Raw genomic sequence first — 14,002 nt, 5'->3', positions numbered from 1 at the left:
TACGATCTTTTCAATCTTTAGTATTATGAGCGAAAACATTACATGAACTCATCAATAACCTTTTGAAAGAATTTCTTTCAGAGTGGCTGTTTCATTTACCAATATTAAACCAAGGCTTCATAAATTTAAATTAAATTAGAATTGCAATGCAAATGTGTTTAGCATTATTGATTTATGTCTACAAGTGTTTACATTTTGAAATTCTCATTTATAGGACTTTAAAACAGACCTGTGGGCTATGAGTAATTTTGGACAACAACAAAGGCTTCAATTAGTTAAACAATTTCCCTTTATTGACTGATTTATTGAAACACAAGCAAATATAAGAGCATTCTGTCTTTTGAAGAATCCATACAGCAACTTTATCTTCTGTTCTTCAGCACACTACTTAGCTGTAAAGACAAGGAATGTGAGAGAACCCAATCACTTTTTGTTTGTTCCTAGTTTCTCCATGTTAATCATCATCGGTCACTTATCAACAAAGTTTTTAGTTCTTGGATTATTTTAGTACCTTTCTGTCTCTCGTCCACAATTTCATGGATGAGCTCCTCAAGCACAGGAGCAACATGGTCCAGTTGTTTGGGTGAAAGACGCACTGTGATATCCACTGTTTTATCCTATACACACACAGAAAATTAACATCCAGTATTATACAACACAATGGGGGTGGCTATATTAAGTCGGGGCATGTGTATACTGTAGACGCACTGGATTTCCACCGTGGTCAACTTGAGGAAGCTGTTGGACAGCAACTTCTTCAAAATGGCCGTCCTCCGACCGAGGCTCCATGTCTTTTCTACCCTCTCGCTCCTGGAGAGCAGACAACCAATCACAAAACACAAAGTCGCAGCGGAGTTAATTCTTGAGAGGTTGTTGTGGGCTTTTTTTCCCTTTTTTTCCCTATTTGTTTTATTCCTCTCTTTACTTTGTCATCAGTGTTCCTCCATGTGGCTACAGTCCCTTGGAGCTTAAATTTCTGAATAATATGAAACATCAAGCTGTTTGGAAATGGTCTCATATACTTAAGTTTTAGCGTGCTTGTCAGTACATGCTGTCCAATGTAACCCAGTTGTCTTACTTTCATCAGCAACATCTCCTTCGGGCTAAAAAAGGTGATGTGTCCTTGTGTCCTCTCAACCAGCAACGCCATAAGGCACGCCAACATCACGCAGACAGCAACAGCTCCACGCATGCTCATTCTGCTCTGTGCTGGACAAATGGGAAGATGCACACTTACAATGTAACATCCAACACTAGACTTGCATCAGAAATTTTGATTTAAAGGGGAAGTCTTTCAATAATGTGTTCTATGCAATCTTAATAGTCTAAACATGCTATTCTGATTATTGCTGTGTTTGTGGAATATGCATTAAGCAACAAAGTCCACTCATTTTTATTCATCTCAGGGGGCGGCCATTTTACCATTTTCTGCCAAATGAAATGACATCACAGTTGCTCAGTGCTCAGGAAATGACCAATCACGGTTCAGCTTGTGACTGTCACATGACTAGACTCAGAAAACAGGTGAGTCTTGATTGGTTGTTACCTGAGTCCTTGGGCACTGTGATGTCATTTTCAGTCAACAGCAAGTGGCAAAATGGCCGCCCCCTGAGATAGCTAAAAATGTGTGGATTTTGCTGCTTAATTCATATTCCACAAACACAATATTAATCAGAATACCATGTTTTGACTCCTTCAAGATACCTTAAAATAAGCCCGGTATCATCCCAATACCTTTAACAAAATTGATGATGTTCAGTTTTGTGTGATACCGTCAGTAAGTAATAATAGCTGTTTCGGTCTAAAATGAGCATTTTTATATTTGTAGACAAAATTGGCCATACATTATATTCTTTGGGCGTATTCTTGTGACCAGTGAGCGTAGACTCTGAGAAATAGTACGTAGGTGTGTAATAAGTCATACGGACACATGAAAATTTCCAAATGCAGATTGACAAATATGTGTGTGGGAGTGCATGGGAGTCACAAGACTATACACACTGGATGAGATAAATTCCTCTGGCAATCTTGACAAGACAGTTCTACATAGTGTTAAACAAATCACAACAGAGTAGAAACAGAAAAAGCCAAAATGTTAAATACTCACCTGTTGTTTGAACCGAGGTCAGTTGGTCCCAGAAGTGCGCTATAGGATGAGAAGAATGTCTCCTGTCTGAATGGGAGCTCGTCCCAGTCATCTTTTATATCAAGGTACTCCTGATGCCCCGGCTTTTTACTATCCTCCCTCACATCCGCTCCTCAACAGGCTCCTTCTCAAACATTCCCATCCAGGCTCCTGGAAACACAAAGATCACACATGAATTTGGCTTTTTTTTTTTTGGGTGTACACTCAGTGTACATGCATGTTGTCATTTGGTTTTTGATAAGCTCAATACTGAAAAACAGTATTTCATTTTGCATACCACATCTGATCTGTGTGAAATGTATGTAGTTGTCGTACCTCTGTGGGATTTTGTGTCCTTAAAGGTCAGCCATAAATTCTCTGCTTCTAAGAATAAACCAACACGATGTGACATTTATGACCTGGCAGTAATAGAGAGTTGCGCACATCAAGGCTCACATGCATGCGCTCCTAAGAAACACTGCAACGCTCCACAACGTTAATGATGCTTTTCCTCAAATCCACCACTTGACTGTGTTCCTGCAAGGTGGTAAAATGTTAGCACATGTTGGGTTTGTATTGTACGACCACGCTGGAGAAATGGACTATTAAAAATCACACCGTCGTTGTAGTACAATGAGTCAAGTACATAAAATTGTGTGCAGACCTGAATGAAGCATCAGCATGACGTACACGTGCTTTTTGGATTTTCCCTTCTTGAACGTTAGATACCTCCAGTGCAATTGTGTTTTATATTTTCAGTACTTATTGTAAATGCAGCAAGTGAAGCTCAGAATTTGGTGATGTCCATCAGCACCTATCTTCAGGTAGTCACTGATTGCATGAGATCATCCAATTTTTTAACTTCAATCCTCAATCATCCAACTGTGTGTACACGGTGTATCTGTACACAGCAGTTCTTGTCACTTTGACCTAAAAATCCTAAATGAAGATATTAAGAGCTGTCTAGTCTACAATATATCATTCTCTAATGCTGACTATCACTAGCCAGTGTTTTGTTGACATTTATTTTAGTTCCTATATTTAGTACACTGTACTACAGTAAAGACAAAATTAGCATGTGTGACTATATCTGCAAAGACCAATACACTAATAAGCTTCGGCTTCATCAGGTCAGCCTTTTTTCTTTTCAGGTATAATTGTATGCGAAAAATGAATGTTGTAAATTGTCTCTATGATTGTCCGAAAGGAAAAATTAACAAATAAAAACAAACAAAACAAAACAAACACTATAGTAATACAGTATGAAGTGAGTGAACCATAAATAGTTTATTTATATATATATATATATATATATCCATCCATCCATCCATTTTCTTGACCGCTTTTCCTCACTAGGGTCACGGGGGTGCTGGAGCCTATCCCAGCTGGCTTCGGGCAGTAGGCGGGGTACACCCTGAACTGGTTGCCAGCCAATCGCAGGGCACACAGAGACGAACAACCATACTCACAATCACACCTATGGACAATTTGGAGTGTTCAATTAACCTGCCATGCATGTCTTTGGAATGTGGGAGGAAACCGGAGTACCCGGTGAAAACCCACGCAAGCACGGGGAGAACATGCAAACTCCACCCAGGAAGGCCGAAGCCCGGACTTGATCTCACGTCCTCTGCACTGGGAGGCGGACGTGCTAACCAGTCAGCCACCGTGCTGCCTATATATATATATATACATATATATATATACATATATATATATATATATATATATATATATATATATATATATATATATATATATATATATATATATATATATATATATATATATATATATATATATATATATATATATATATATATATATATATATATATATATATATATGTTAAACAAAATTAACTCAAAAATGCATATTTTCTGTTAATGGACAGATGGAAGCACTATTTCAACTGGTGTGATTGTCTTAGAAGTTGGTTTCACCTCCCATCTGACCTGGCTTCATCAGTGCAGGCACATATGTTTAGATGTGGTAATTAAAGCCTGAGTGTATTTATCTATCTATTTATCCCCCAGGGTCTGATCAGGTGTGAAGTGTACTGAAAATGATTCCAAAATATTTGTTAAAATATCAAATAGATCTTCAGCACCACTTAAGTTTGCTTTCTTTTATCTCCTCCCTCCCGATGATATGCATCTATTTATTTTTGATACTGTTTATCCACATTATCACAGCTGACCCAGCCAGTCACAGGACACATATGGCTATCAATGGACAGACAAGCATTAATACTCACAATCACACCTAAGGACAATTTAGGGTCTTCAACTAACCTCATGCATGTTCTTGGAATGTGGGAGGAAACCTGTACCTGGAGAAAACACATACAAGTGAGCAAAAACTCTAACATAAGCATTGATTTGCAACCCTGTCCCTGTTACTATCTAATTAAGTAAATACATATGAAAATCATATTAGTATTCAAATAAAAACTTAACTTTATGTAATTGTAAAATATTTAATCGGCAATATATATATATTCATATATATTACTGGTGTCTGGCTGAAATATCCAAAATTGGCATATTTAATATATTTTTCACAAATATATGCTATTTGCCATATTTTATTTTATTACTTTTCGCAAAATAGATTAGTTGAATTAGTATCTGTACTTTTATCGTCTTTGTTGTTGTAGTATTTGTACTTCCACTCAGGGACAGAGAGTGAATACTGTACTTTTTGTAACTTTTTCCCCCTTGTCCACGAGATGGCACGAGAAGCAATCACAGCTTCTTTAATGCCTCTCGCGATGCTTTCTCCGGATCTCGCGATAATCTATCGCTTAGAGTTCGTTGAAGAGTGACTGAGCTGTCTTTTAACCGGAGAGGAAGCATCTGAGCGCACACGAATCGTGTGCTGCTGAAGATTCACCAATCATGGTAAGAAAAAAAATTCTACATATGTATGACTTAGCTATAATTTTAGCTTGGTCATTTACTGCAGACGTGCACGCAATGTTATTCGTGTTTGAATAAAATTAAATACATTAAATCGTCTTTTCGGTCTGCCTTTTCCAATCCTGTTCTAGGCCTGATCTCCTTAGCTAAGTCGTTAGCCACCCATGTGGCTAACATTCGATCTGCGTGAATTTGCGTTACATCGCTTTCTACTTAAGAATTACCGCCGCCTAAAATAAATGAACACGTTTGATGTTGTAGTATAAAACCAAAGTGTTTAAGAAGTGCCACCGCTGGAGAACTTAAATTCTAAACTTTGTGATTAGCATGCATTAGCTGCTTGCTGCTTCACCCGAAAGGGTTTGCACACGTGGTGTCGTGGCTAACACGTGGTGCACAAACATGTGGCAGGAGAGAGTGCAGTATTTTCACATTTTCATCGATGACTGCGTTGTTAAATTAGACCTATTTGCCTGATAATGCGCTTTCTTTGCTTTAAACGTATTTACAAGCTTATAAGGGGGGCGGGCAATATGCTTCAAGGTGTCCATAGATTATGCCAAATAATTTGTTTCATAATAAATCAATTTCAATTGGAGTATGATGAAATATATTTAAGTGCATATTAAGCACGCAGGAGATTTTTGCTCATAATGTCCTGTTTAACAATGTACAAAAGCATTCAAAGTATATGAAATAATAATCAGTTTTTAACATGAATAAAATTTAACAATTATTAGTAACGGCGTTGTGTTTTATTAACAAGGTATTTTGTCAAAATAATGTGATAAATGATGAAACTTATTGATCAATCAATTGCATTTATTCAGGTGCTGTTGCACGTGTTGTTCGAGCATGCGTCCGGCTATGCGTTGTTTGCTGTTAAGGAGGTCGAGGAGATTGGTATGCTGCTGCCTCAGGTGAGTTTGATTGCCTCGCTGCTACTTAGTTTTGCATTGTTGTGGATGTCTCACGGCCGAGTGTATGTTTCAGGTGGAACGGAGTGTCCTGAGTCTGGCAAAGTTCAACAGCATGGTGAGCTTGGCTGCCTTTTTCCCTTTTAAGTCAGCACAAGCTGCCCTGGAGAACATAAATGCCGTTTCTGAAGGTAAGTTTTCTTACCGCAAGTTTATTTAAATGTATTGTTTAACTGCACTCAGATGTGGTGATGTTTTCAAATCTGTCAATCCACTGAATTACTGTGCTGACAGCTTTCTGTTGAACCTGAACATCTGACCTTAACTCTTTGACTGCCAGACGTTTTCAGAAAAGGGATGCCGTGGGTGCCAGCCCATTTAAGCATTTTTGACTGATCTTTCAAGGTCCACAGAAAATTATGTGTTTGGACTATGGAAACACACATACTACCAAATGAAAGATTGGACTCTCATCTTTCATCAGAAAAAAAAAGTTTGTTTCTACCTTATTCCGTTTTTCAGTAATCAACAATAGAAAATGGTTAGTTTCACCTCTGTTTTGAAACAAACGTTTTTTAACGTCTTTGGCACTCCTCCCTAGGATTTTACTAAACGTTATTTAACGTTTTTGGCAGTCAAAGAGTTAAGAGTTTTGTTTGCTGGTGTTTTGTTTAGCCGTTATTATACATTTGAGTTGTGTTGAATGGCATGCAAAATATTTTTGGAAGCAGCTAAGGCACACACTTCAAGTTTAAGTTACCCTAATTCATTGTGATTGTATGCTTTTGTAATTTAAAATGTCTTTAAATTTAACTCCCTCACTGCCATTGACGGCTATAGTCGTAAAAAATTTAATTGTAACTATTTCTATTTAACATTTTTTCCAAATTTTCAACAAGAGTATGAAAGTGTTTAGAACAGATAAAAATCGTGAGTTAATTAGTAAAGTCATGCGATTAATTACAATGACAAATTTTAATCGCCTGACACTCCTACTTTTTAATCTTTTCTTCTTTTTTAAAAAAAAAATTAGGGGAGCCAGGTGATTACATTTTTTAATCGTAATTAATTGCATGACTTTACTCGTCATGCTTAGTGATCCTCCAGTGTGTGTGGTGCACATGATAACCAACATGGCATTAAGTCTGCTATAATACCTGAATTCACCTATGAGTGGCAGTGTGTTGCTACAGGACAACCAGACTGACGAGAAATGGAAATAAAGTAAATGCACTATTTGTTGACCGCATTGTAGTTGCTAATGCAATGCATAAAATGGGCATCATCGGACAAACATCCGCCTGACTCCTAGACAGAGACCCCGTGTAGCCTCCAAAGCATAAGCTTAAAAGGGTTTCTGCCTTTTTGTAGGTGTGGTTCATGCTGACCTCAAGTTGTTCCTTGAGACAAACCTTCCTCAATCTGGGAAGAAGAAGGCTCCACTGGGAGTTGGAGATACCAAAATTGGTGCTGCCTTACAAGAAGAATTTGGTTTCTCCATCCAGACAGGTGGCGTGGTTGCAGAATTAACAAGAGGTTTGTAGTTTTATGCTACAGCTGCGCATTGTACAAAACATGTGTGGTGTGTTTATGATGTGACAATGTGACCCCTGACACCCATGAAGGTTCATACTGAAAATCTGAACAGCCAGCTGCTCACACAATCAGATGCTACTCATGCTGACACCATCCAACCTTTGCTTTGTTTTGCTTCCTGTCAGGGATTCGTCTTCACTTTCACTTGCTGGTGAAGGGCCTGACGGCCTTGGCGGCCTCCAAGGCCCAGTTGGGGCTGGGTCACAGTTACTCCCGAGCCAAGGTCAAATTTAATGTCAACCGGGCGGACAACATGATCATCCAGTCCATTGCGCTGTTGGATCAGCTCGATAAGGACATTAACACCTTCTCCATGCGGGTCCGGTAAGCCAATCGCGCAGAAGATTTCCAAAAACATAGGGATGGACAGTTTGCGTTGGAAAAGCTCTAAAGATATGTTGGGAACTTTGTGTCCAGGGGATGTGCTACCAATTTGCAAATATTCCTAATGTTGGTCCTTTTCCGTATGGTTCAGCGAATGGTACGGTTACCACTTCCCTGAGCTGGTGCGGATCGTGCCGGAGAACTCCATGTACTGCCGTCTGGCGCAGCTCATCGGCAACCGCAAGGAGTTGACGGATGAGAGCGTGGAGAGCCTGGAGGAGGTGGTCATGGACAACGCCAAGGCGCAGGCCATCCTCGACGCGTCGCGCTCCTCGATGGGTTCGTACTGTTGTATTGCGTTGAATCCGCTGTGCCCCTTTATCGCACATCTTGGACCGATGAGTGTCTCTGGTGTTGAACACAGGGGGGTAGAGAAAATCTCTCATAAACCTGTAGTGGAGGCCGTCATCCTCGCTGCGGATCCTGTCGGGAGAAACACATGATCATCTTGCTAGCTTTTGACTAGGTCAGGGGTCAGCAACCTTTCCTGTCAAGAGACATTTTAGGGCAAATAAATAACCAAAAACTCTTGTGTACTGGGGGCGTTTTTTGGGTTTATTTTAGACTTTTCTGACTTTCTGTGAGATTTCTGACATTAGCATTTTTTGTGATTTTTTATTTATTTATTTTTTTTAATTCTCTGACATTTTTGTTAAATTTCTGCTTTTCTCTTCCTTTTTTAATCTTTTCTGATTACTTGTTGGACATTTTTTGATGATAAAAAATCTATTTTCTGAAAACTTTTGGACTGGCATATTTTTTGAATATTTTGCTTCATTTTTTTATCTAACTTATTCATTTGAAGAGTATTTTATCTTTAAAAAAATAGAAATTCATGTTTTTATTTATTTTAAAGACATCCACATGTAGCCCTCTGGATTATGTTGATCTTGACACTTTTTTTGGTGTGTGTGCGCAGGTATGGACATTTCGCCCATCGACCTGATCAACATCGAGAGGTTCTCCAATCGTGTGGTGTCTCTGGCAGCGTATCGTCTGGAGCTGCAAGAGTACTTGCGCTCCAAGATGAGCCAAGTGGCTCCCAACTTAGCCGCATTGATCGGAGAAGTGGTGAGCTCTTTGGCTTTTTTTGCTTATACAGGGAAAAATGAGACCAATGATGTTTGACCAATAATCTGTCAATCCACTGATTTGGTGTGAGGAGAAACTTCTGGTGCTGATGGTCCAACTCTTACTTGGCTGTTTGTTTTTTCTGAAGACAAGCGCTCCCAAGTATTCAGCATTTTGATATTTTCGTGTCCAGGTGGGTGCTCGTCTGATCTCCCACGCCGGCAGTCTAACCAACCTGGCAAAGTACCCCGCCTCCACAGTCCAGATCCTGGGAGCAGAGAAGGCCCTGTTCAGGTACTGGGGCGCCCCCTCCCTGCTGGGGAGACATGTGGTTGCTGTGATGGCAGGGCTGGGCCGGAGCAGAGCGGGGTGACCCATGAAGACCGCCGGTCTTGTCGGGAGTGATCCCCGCCTCCCCCATTGCATCCCAAAGTCTGAGCAACCACACGCAGCGGCGAGATAAGATGAGGAAAATGGTTAGAGGAGCAAATTGACATTTCAGTATGCGGTCGTACAACTTGTCCAAATGAACAGCTGCCTTTTGTCCCATAGTCCTGTTTTTATTTTAACGCTTCCCGAGTGTGAAAGCAGCTGTAATCTCGCACAGAGCCCTGAAGACTCGCGGCAACACCCCCAAGTACGGCCTAATCTTCCACTCGACCTTCATCGGCCGCGCTGCCGCCAAGAACAAGGGCCGCATCTCCAGATATTTGGCCAACAAGTGCACCATTGCCTCTCGCATCGACTGCTTCTCTGGTGAGACCACCTAATGTGCGACTGCAGTCCCCTCTGAAAATATTGGAACGGCAAAGTGCAAATTCCTTGGTTTGTGTTGTATATGGAAGACATTTGGGTCTCAGATCAAACGTTCAGAATTCCAACTTCAGTTGGTCAAAAAATATTAGAATGTGACTGGTTTGACCTGTGAAACTGCATTTGCTGTTACGCAAACCTGTTTGAAAGAAAAAGCATCAGATTATTGCACAAATTTTGGCGGGATTAGGACCAGTGAAGAGAAGAAAAAAGGTCTGCAGGATTCTGACTTTATTCTAAGCATTCTGACTTAAAAGTGACAATTGCGATTTTTTTTTTTTCTCCTCACAATTCATGGCTCTACATCGCAGTCAGAATTCTGAGATTAAAGTCTGAGAACTATAAGATTAAAGTGAGTCCTGCCAACCCCTTTTTTTTTCTTCTCTTCACTAGCCCTAATCCTGTTACGTGAAAGTGGGCGGATACTTTAGGGGGGACTGCACGTCTCTTATTGGCTTTGCTATGATGCTCCTATTTTTCGTCAACAGCATTCAATTTTTTGGATTGATGTTGAGAAATTAATTACTGAGCTTTCCCACCTGTAGAAGAATTTTGAGACCTCCATTGCCTCAGATGGATTCATTTTGGGTTTTGGTTCTGGTTCTTTTTAGAATTGCCCTCCAGCGTGTTTGGTGACAAACTGCGCGAGCAGGTGGAGGAGCGCCTGTCTTTCTACGAGTCCGGCGAGCTACCGCGCAAAAATGTTGATGTCATGAAAGAGGCCGCGAAGGAGGTGAGCTCCTTTTCATCATCACTCTGGTGCCGTTAATGCTGTGGATGATGACCAAGTTGTCCCTGATTATAGCTGAGGGTCAAAACTGATTTAATGAGCCTGATGCAGCCAGTTCATTCTGAAGCTAGAAAATACTTAGCAAAGGCTTGGCCCACGTGGTGTTGATCATTATGTGTTCCCTTTTTGCAGGCATCAGATGTTGCCGTGGAGATGAAGCGTAAACTAGAAAAACAGGAAAAGAAGCGCAAGAAGCGTGAAAAGAAGCAAGCGCTCCTTGCAAACGGTGACACCGAGGTAAACGACGCCTCATCCTAATGCAACTCTGCATGTTAAGATTTGAGATCCGACTCTTGACCCGTGGTCCTGTCTCAGTGTAATATGCAAGATTAGTCTGACTCCGAACCATTGGCGAGCCCCAAATAGTGGGCTTGATCACTGAAGCGAGTCATACAATTTGAAAGACTTGCTGCAATGACAAATAGCTCATTATGTGGCCAGCTTACTAAATAAAAAACGGTCATTTGACTCTTGAATTCTAGGTTAACGGAGACTCCGGAGGGAAAAAGAAACGTGTGGCAGAGGAAGAGCAACAGGAGGTCGCAGCTGAAGAGATGCCAGCTGCAGGTGACGCACCCACAAAAAAGAAAAGGAAGCGCAAGTCCGAGCCCGAGGAAATTGAGGAGGCTCCTGCGGTTGAGGTCACGGCAGACGACACCAACACGCCAGCAAAGAAGAAAAAGAAACGGAAGTCGGAGGTCATTGAAGATGAGCCGGCGGAGGACATCCCAGAAACTCCAGTGTCTGAGAAGAAAAAGAGAAAGAAGAAAAATGTGGAGTAAAGAATTGAATAGATCAGACTCAAGACTGAATTATTTTTGTGTACAGTTTTTCATTTTATTCCCTTTTTTTGACGATAGTCACGTTTTGTTACCTGTGCCTTGAATTGCTTACTTTTCTTGTACTTATGTAAATAAAATTCTCAGTGGAAAAAAAAATACCTGTATTGGAATCCAACCATTTACTTCCACCAAATACATTATGGCGAATTGTTATAAACCCTAAAAATTTCTTGAGACTAATAAAGCCCAATGTAATGAAAAATCCTGATATGGTAATAAAATTACAATAATGGTTTAGACTACACAATTTATTGGGGATTTATTCCATTTTAAGACACCCCCCCCCCCCCCAAAAAAAAACTTTTTATGTAAACCAAAAATTGTGTTAAAATGTTGCTGTTTATTTTTACCACCAAAGTGTATTTTTTAACACTGTCCGATTTGAATGGTCAATGTTGGACTTGACGAGTTGAGTTATTAAGCAATGGTTTTACAATATCAGGATTTATTATATTTATGAAGTTATTTTATTTTGGGGTTTTACATTTTTGACAGTTAAGTGCAAATTGTATTCAATTTTCAGGATATTACATTTTGCGATTCCACAATCCCTGTAGATGGAAGCATTGCGTTGGGTTATAAGGGAGAAAATGCCATACAGTCCAACTGAATGTATATTTATCGTTTGAGGTCTGGGAGAGAAATTTATTTTGTGTTATATGTTTTCAAATTATAACTTAAAACGATAGTTATGACTGTAACTACGGTTCTTATGAGCCCCGGACGACCGCCAGATGGTGGCGCTTCAAGCACTCAATATTCAGTGCTTGAAGCACCGCTATCTGGAATGTAGCCGCAAGGGGGCACAATCCAGTGTCTTGTGCCAGTCCCAAGCCCGGATAAATACGGAGGGTTGTCAAGCATGCGAATCAAATATATGACTTTTATACCGGATCGGTCGAGGCCCGGGTTAACAACGGCCGCCATCGGTGCTGTTGACCTACAGCTGGAAACTGGACTACTGTTGGTCGAAGAAGGGGAGGAACACCAAGAGTCCAGGAGTGAGAGTAGGGACTTAGAATGTTGGAACTATGACAGGAAAAGGTAGAGAGCTGGTTGACATGATGCAGAGGAGGAAGGTGGACATATTGCGTGTTCAGGAGACCAGGTGGAAAGGGAGCAAAGCTAGAAGTTTAGGAGCAGGGTTCAAGTTGTTCTATCATGGTGTAGATAGGAAGAGAAATGGAGCAGGAGTTATCGTGAAGGAGGAGTTTGTTAGAAACGTCCTGGAGGTAAAAAAAAAAAAGTGTCGGAGTGATGAGCCTGAAGCTAGGAATTGAAAGTGTGATGATCAACGTTCTCAGTGGGTATGCGCCACAGTTGGGATGTGAGCTGGAGGAGAAGGAAAACTTTTGGTTGGACCTTGATGAAATGATGCAGAGCATCCCTAGAAGTGAGAAAGTTGTCATTGGTGCAGACTTCAATGGACAAGTTGGTGATGGGCAAGTTTGGTATCCAGGAGTGGAACGCAGAAGGACAGATGGTGGTTGACTTTGCAAAAAGAATGGAAATGGCTGTTGTGAATACTTTTTTTTCCCAGAAGAGGCAGGAACATAGGCTGACCTAAAAGAGTGGAGGTATGAGTACACAGGTAGACTACATCTTGTGTAGATGGTGTCATCTGCAGGAGATCAGCAACTGCAAAGTAGTGGTAGGTGAGAGTGTAGCCAGACAGCATTGGATGGTACTGTGTAGGATGACGCTGGTGGTGAGGAAGACAAAGACGGCAAAGGCAGAGCAGAGGACGAAATCATGGAAGCTGAAAAAGGAAGAGTGTTGTATGACTTTTAGGAAGGAGTTGAGACAGGCTCTGGATGGTCAGGAGGTGCTTCCAGATGACTGGACAACTACAGCAAATGTGATCAGGGAGACAGGTAGGACAGTCCTTGGTGTGTCATATGGAAGGAAAGGAGATAAGAAGACTTGGTGGTGGAATGAGGAGGTGCAGAAGTGGATCCAGAGAAAGAGGTTAGCTAAGAAGTGAGACACTGAGAGGACTGAAGTAGAAAGGAGTACAGGGAAATGCAGCGCAAGGTGAAAGTAGTGGCAAAGGCCAAACAAGGGGCTTACGTTACTTGTATGCTAGGTTGGATAGTAATGAGGGAGAGGCTGATCTATACAGGTTGGCAGGCCAAAGAGACAAAGATGGGAAGGATGTGCAACAGGTTAGGGTAGTAAAGGATAGGCATGAAAGTGGGTTGACAGATGCCAGTAGTGTGATGGGAAGATGGAAAGAGTACTTTGAAGATTTGATGAATGAGGAAAATGAGAGAGAACGAAGAATAGAAGAGGTGACTGTTGTGGACCAGGAAGTAGCAAAGATTAGTAAGGATAAAATGAGAAAGACATTGAAGAGGATGAAGTGTGGAAAGGCACTTGGTCCTGATGATATACCTGTGGAGGTACGGAAGTGTCTAGGAGAGGTAGCAGTAGAATTTCTGACTGGGTTGTTCAACAGGATGTTAGATAGTGAGAAGATGTCTGAGGAATGGAGGTCAAGTGTGCTGGTGCCCATTTTTAAGAACAAAGGAGACGTGCAGAGT

The 14,002-nt window shown here is 40.9% G+C and overlaps 2 protein-coding genes and 2 non-coding genes across 4 annotated transcripts; 3 read left to right on the top strand and 1 right to left on the bottom strand.

Annotated features, from left to right (window-relative positions):
• Positions 1-271: 271 nt before the first annotated feature.
• On the bottom strand, positions 272-2,216 carry mlnl (motilin-like). Its single transcript, XM_077572239.1, has 5 exons — positions 2,108-2,216; positions 1,079-1,209; positions 709-810; positions 512-617; positions 272-392 (listed from the first exon to the last, which is right to left on the bottom strand). Exons 1-5 carry the CDS (start codon positions 2,196-2,198, stop codon positions 385-387), a joined length of 438 nt encoding a protein of 145 aa, XP_077428365.1. The 5' UTR covers positions 2,199-2,216; the 3' UTR covers positions 272-384.
• A 2,679-nt stretch (positions 2,217-4,895) lies between these two features.
• On the top strand, positions 4,896-11,555 carry nop56 (NOP56 ribonucleoprotein homolog). The gene is made up of 12 exons (XM_077574126.1): positions 4,896-5,028; positions 5,877-5,966; positions 6,040-6,154; positions 7,335-7,499; positions 7,685-7,883; positions 8,035-8,222; positions 8,863-9,014; positions 9,208-9,308; positions 9,622-9,770; positions 10,439-10,560; positions 10,750-10,854; positions 11,100-11,555. The coding sequence occupies exons 1-12, from the start codon at positions 5,026-5,028 to the stop codon at positions 11,397-11,399; spliced, it is 1,689 nt and encodes a 562-aa protein (XP_077430252.1). The 5' UTR covers positions 4,896-5,025; the 3' UTR covers positions 11,400-11,555.
• On the top strand, positions 8,254-8,384 carry LOC144057188 (small nucleolar RNA SNORA26). Its single transcript, XR_013295185.1, has one exon. It is a non-coding gene; the product is annotated as a small nucleolar RNA SNORA26 (small nucleolar RNA).
• Positions 10,600-10,666, top strand: LOC144057187 (small nucleolar RNA SNORD57). Its single transcript, XR_013295184.1, has one exon. It is a non-coding gene; the product is annotated as a small nucleolar RNA SNORD57 (small nucleolar RNA).
• Positions 11,556-14,002: the final 2,447 nt, after the last annotated feature.

The sequence above is a fragment of the Vanacampus margaritifer genome, chromosome 8, assembly GCF_051991255.1.
Source record: "Vanacampus margaritifer isolate UIUO_Vmar chromosome 8, RoL_Vmar_1.0, whole genome shotgun sequence".
Lineage (NCBI taxonomy): Eukaryota > Metazoa > Chordata > Actinopteri > Syngnathiformes > Syngnathidae > Vanacampus > Vanacampus margaritifer.
The sequence above is the reverse complement of the archived record's forward strand: the minus strand, read 5'-3'. Positions and strand labels throughout refer to the sequence as shown.

Excerpts from the sequence above, each read along its gene's own strand:
- mlnl (XM_077572239.1), bottom strand. The coding sequence starts at position 2,198 with ATGACTGGGACGAGCTCCCATTCAGACAGGAGACATTCTTCTCATCCT. Across the intron at positions 811-1,078 it reads AGGAGATGTTGCTGATGAAA|GAGCGAGAGGGTAGAAAAGA; the intron begins GTAAGACAACTG and ends TCTGCTCTCCAG. Across the intron at positions 618-708 it reads TTGACCACGGTGGAAATCCA|GATAAAACAGTGGATATCAC; the intron begins GTGCGTCTACAG and ends GTGTGTGTATAG.
- nop56 (XM_077574126.1), top strand. Across the intron at positions 5,967-6,039 it reads TTGGTATGCTGCTGCCTCAG|GTGGAACGGAGTGTCCTGAG; the intron begins GTGAGTTTGATT and ends TGTATGTTTCAG. Across the intron at positions 9,771-10,438 it reads TCGCATCGACTGCTTCTCTG|AATTGCCCTCCAGCGTGTTT; the intron begins GTGAGACCACCT and ends GGTTCTTTTTAG.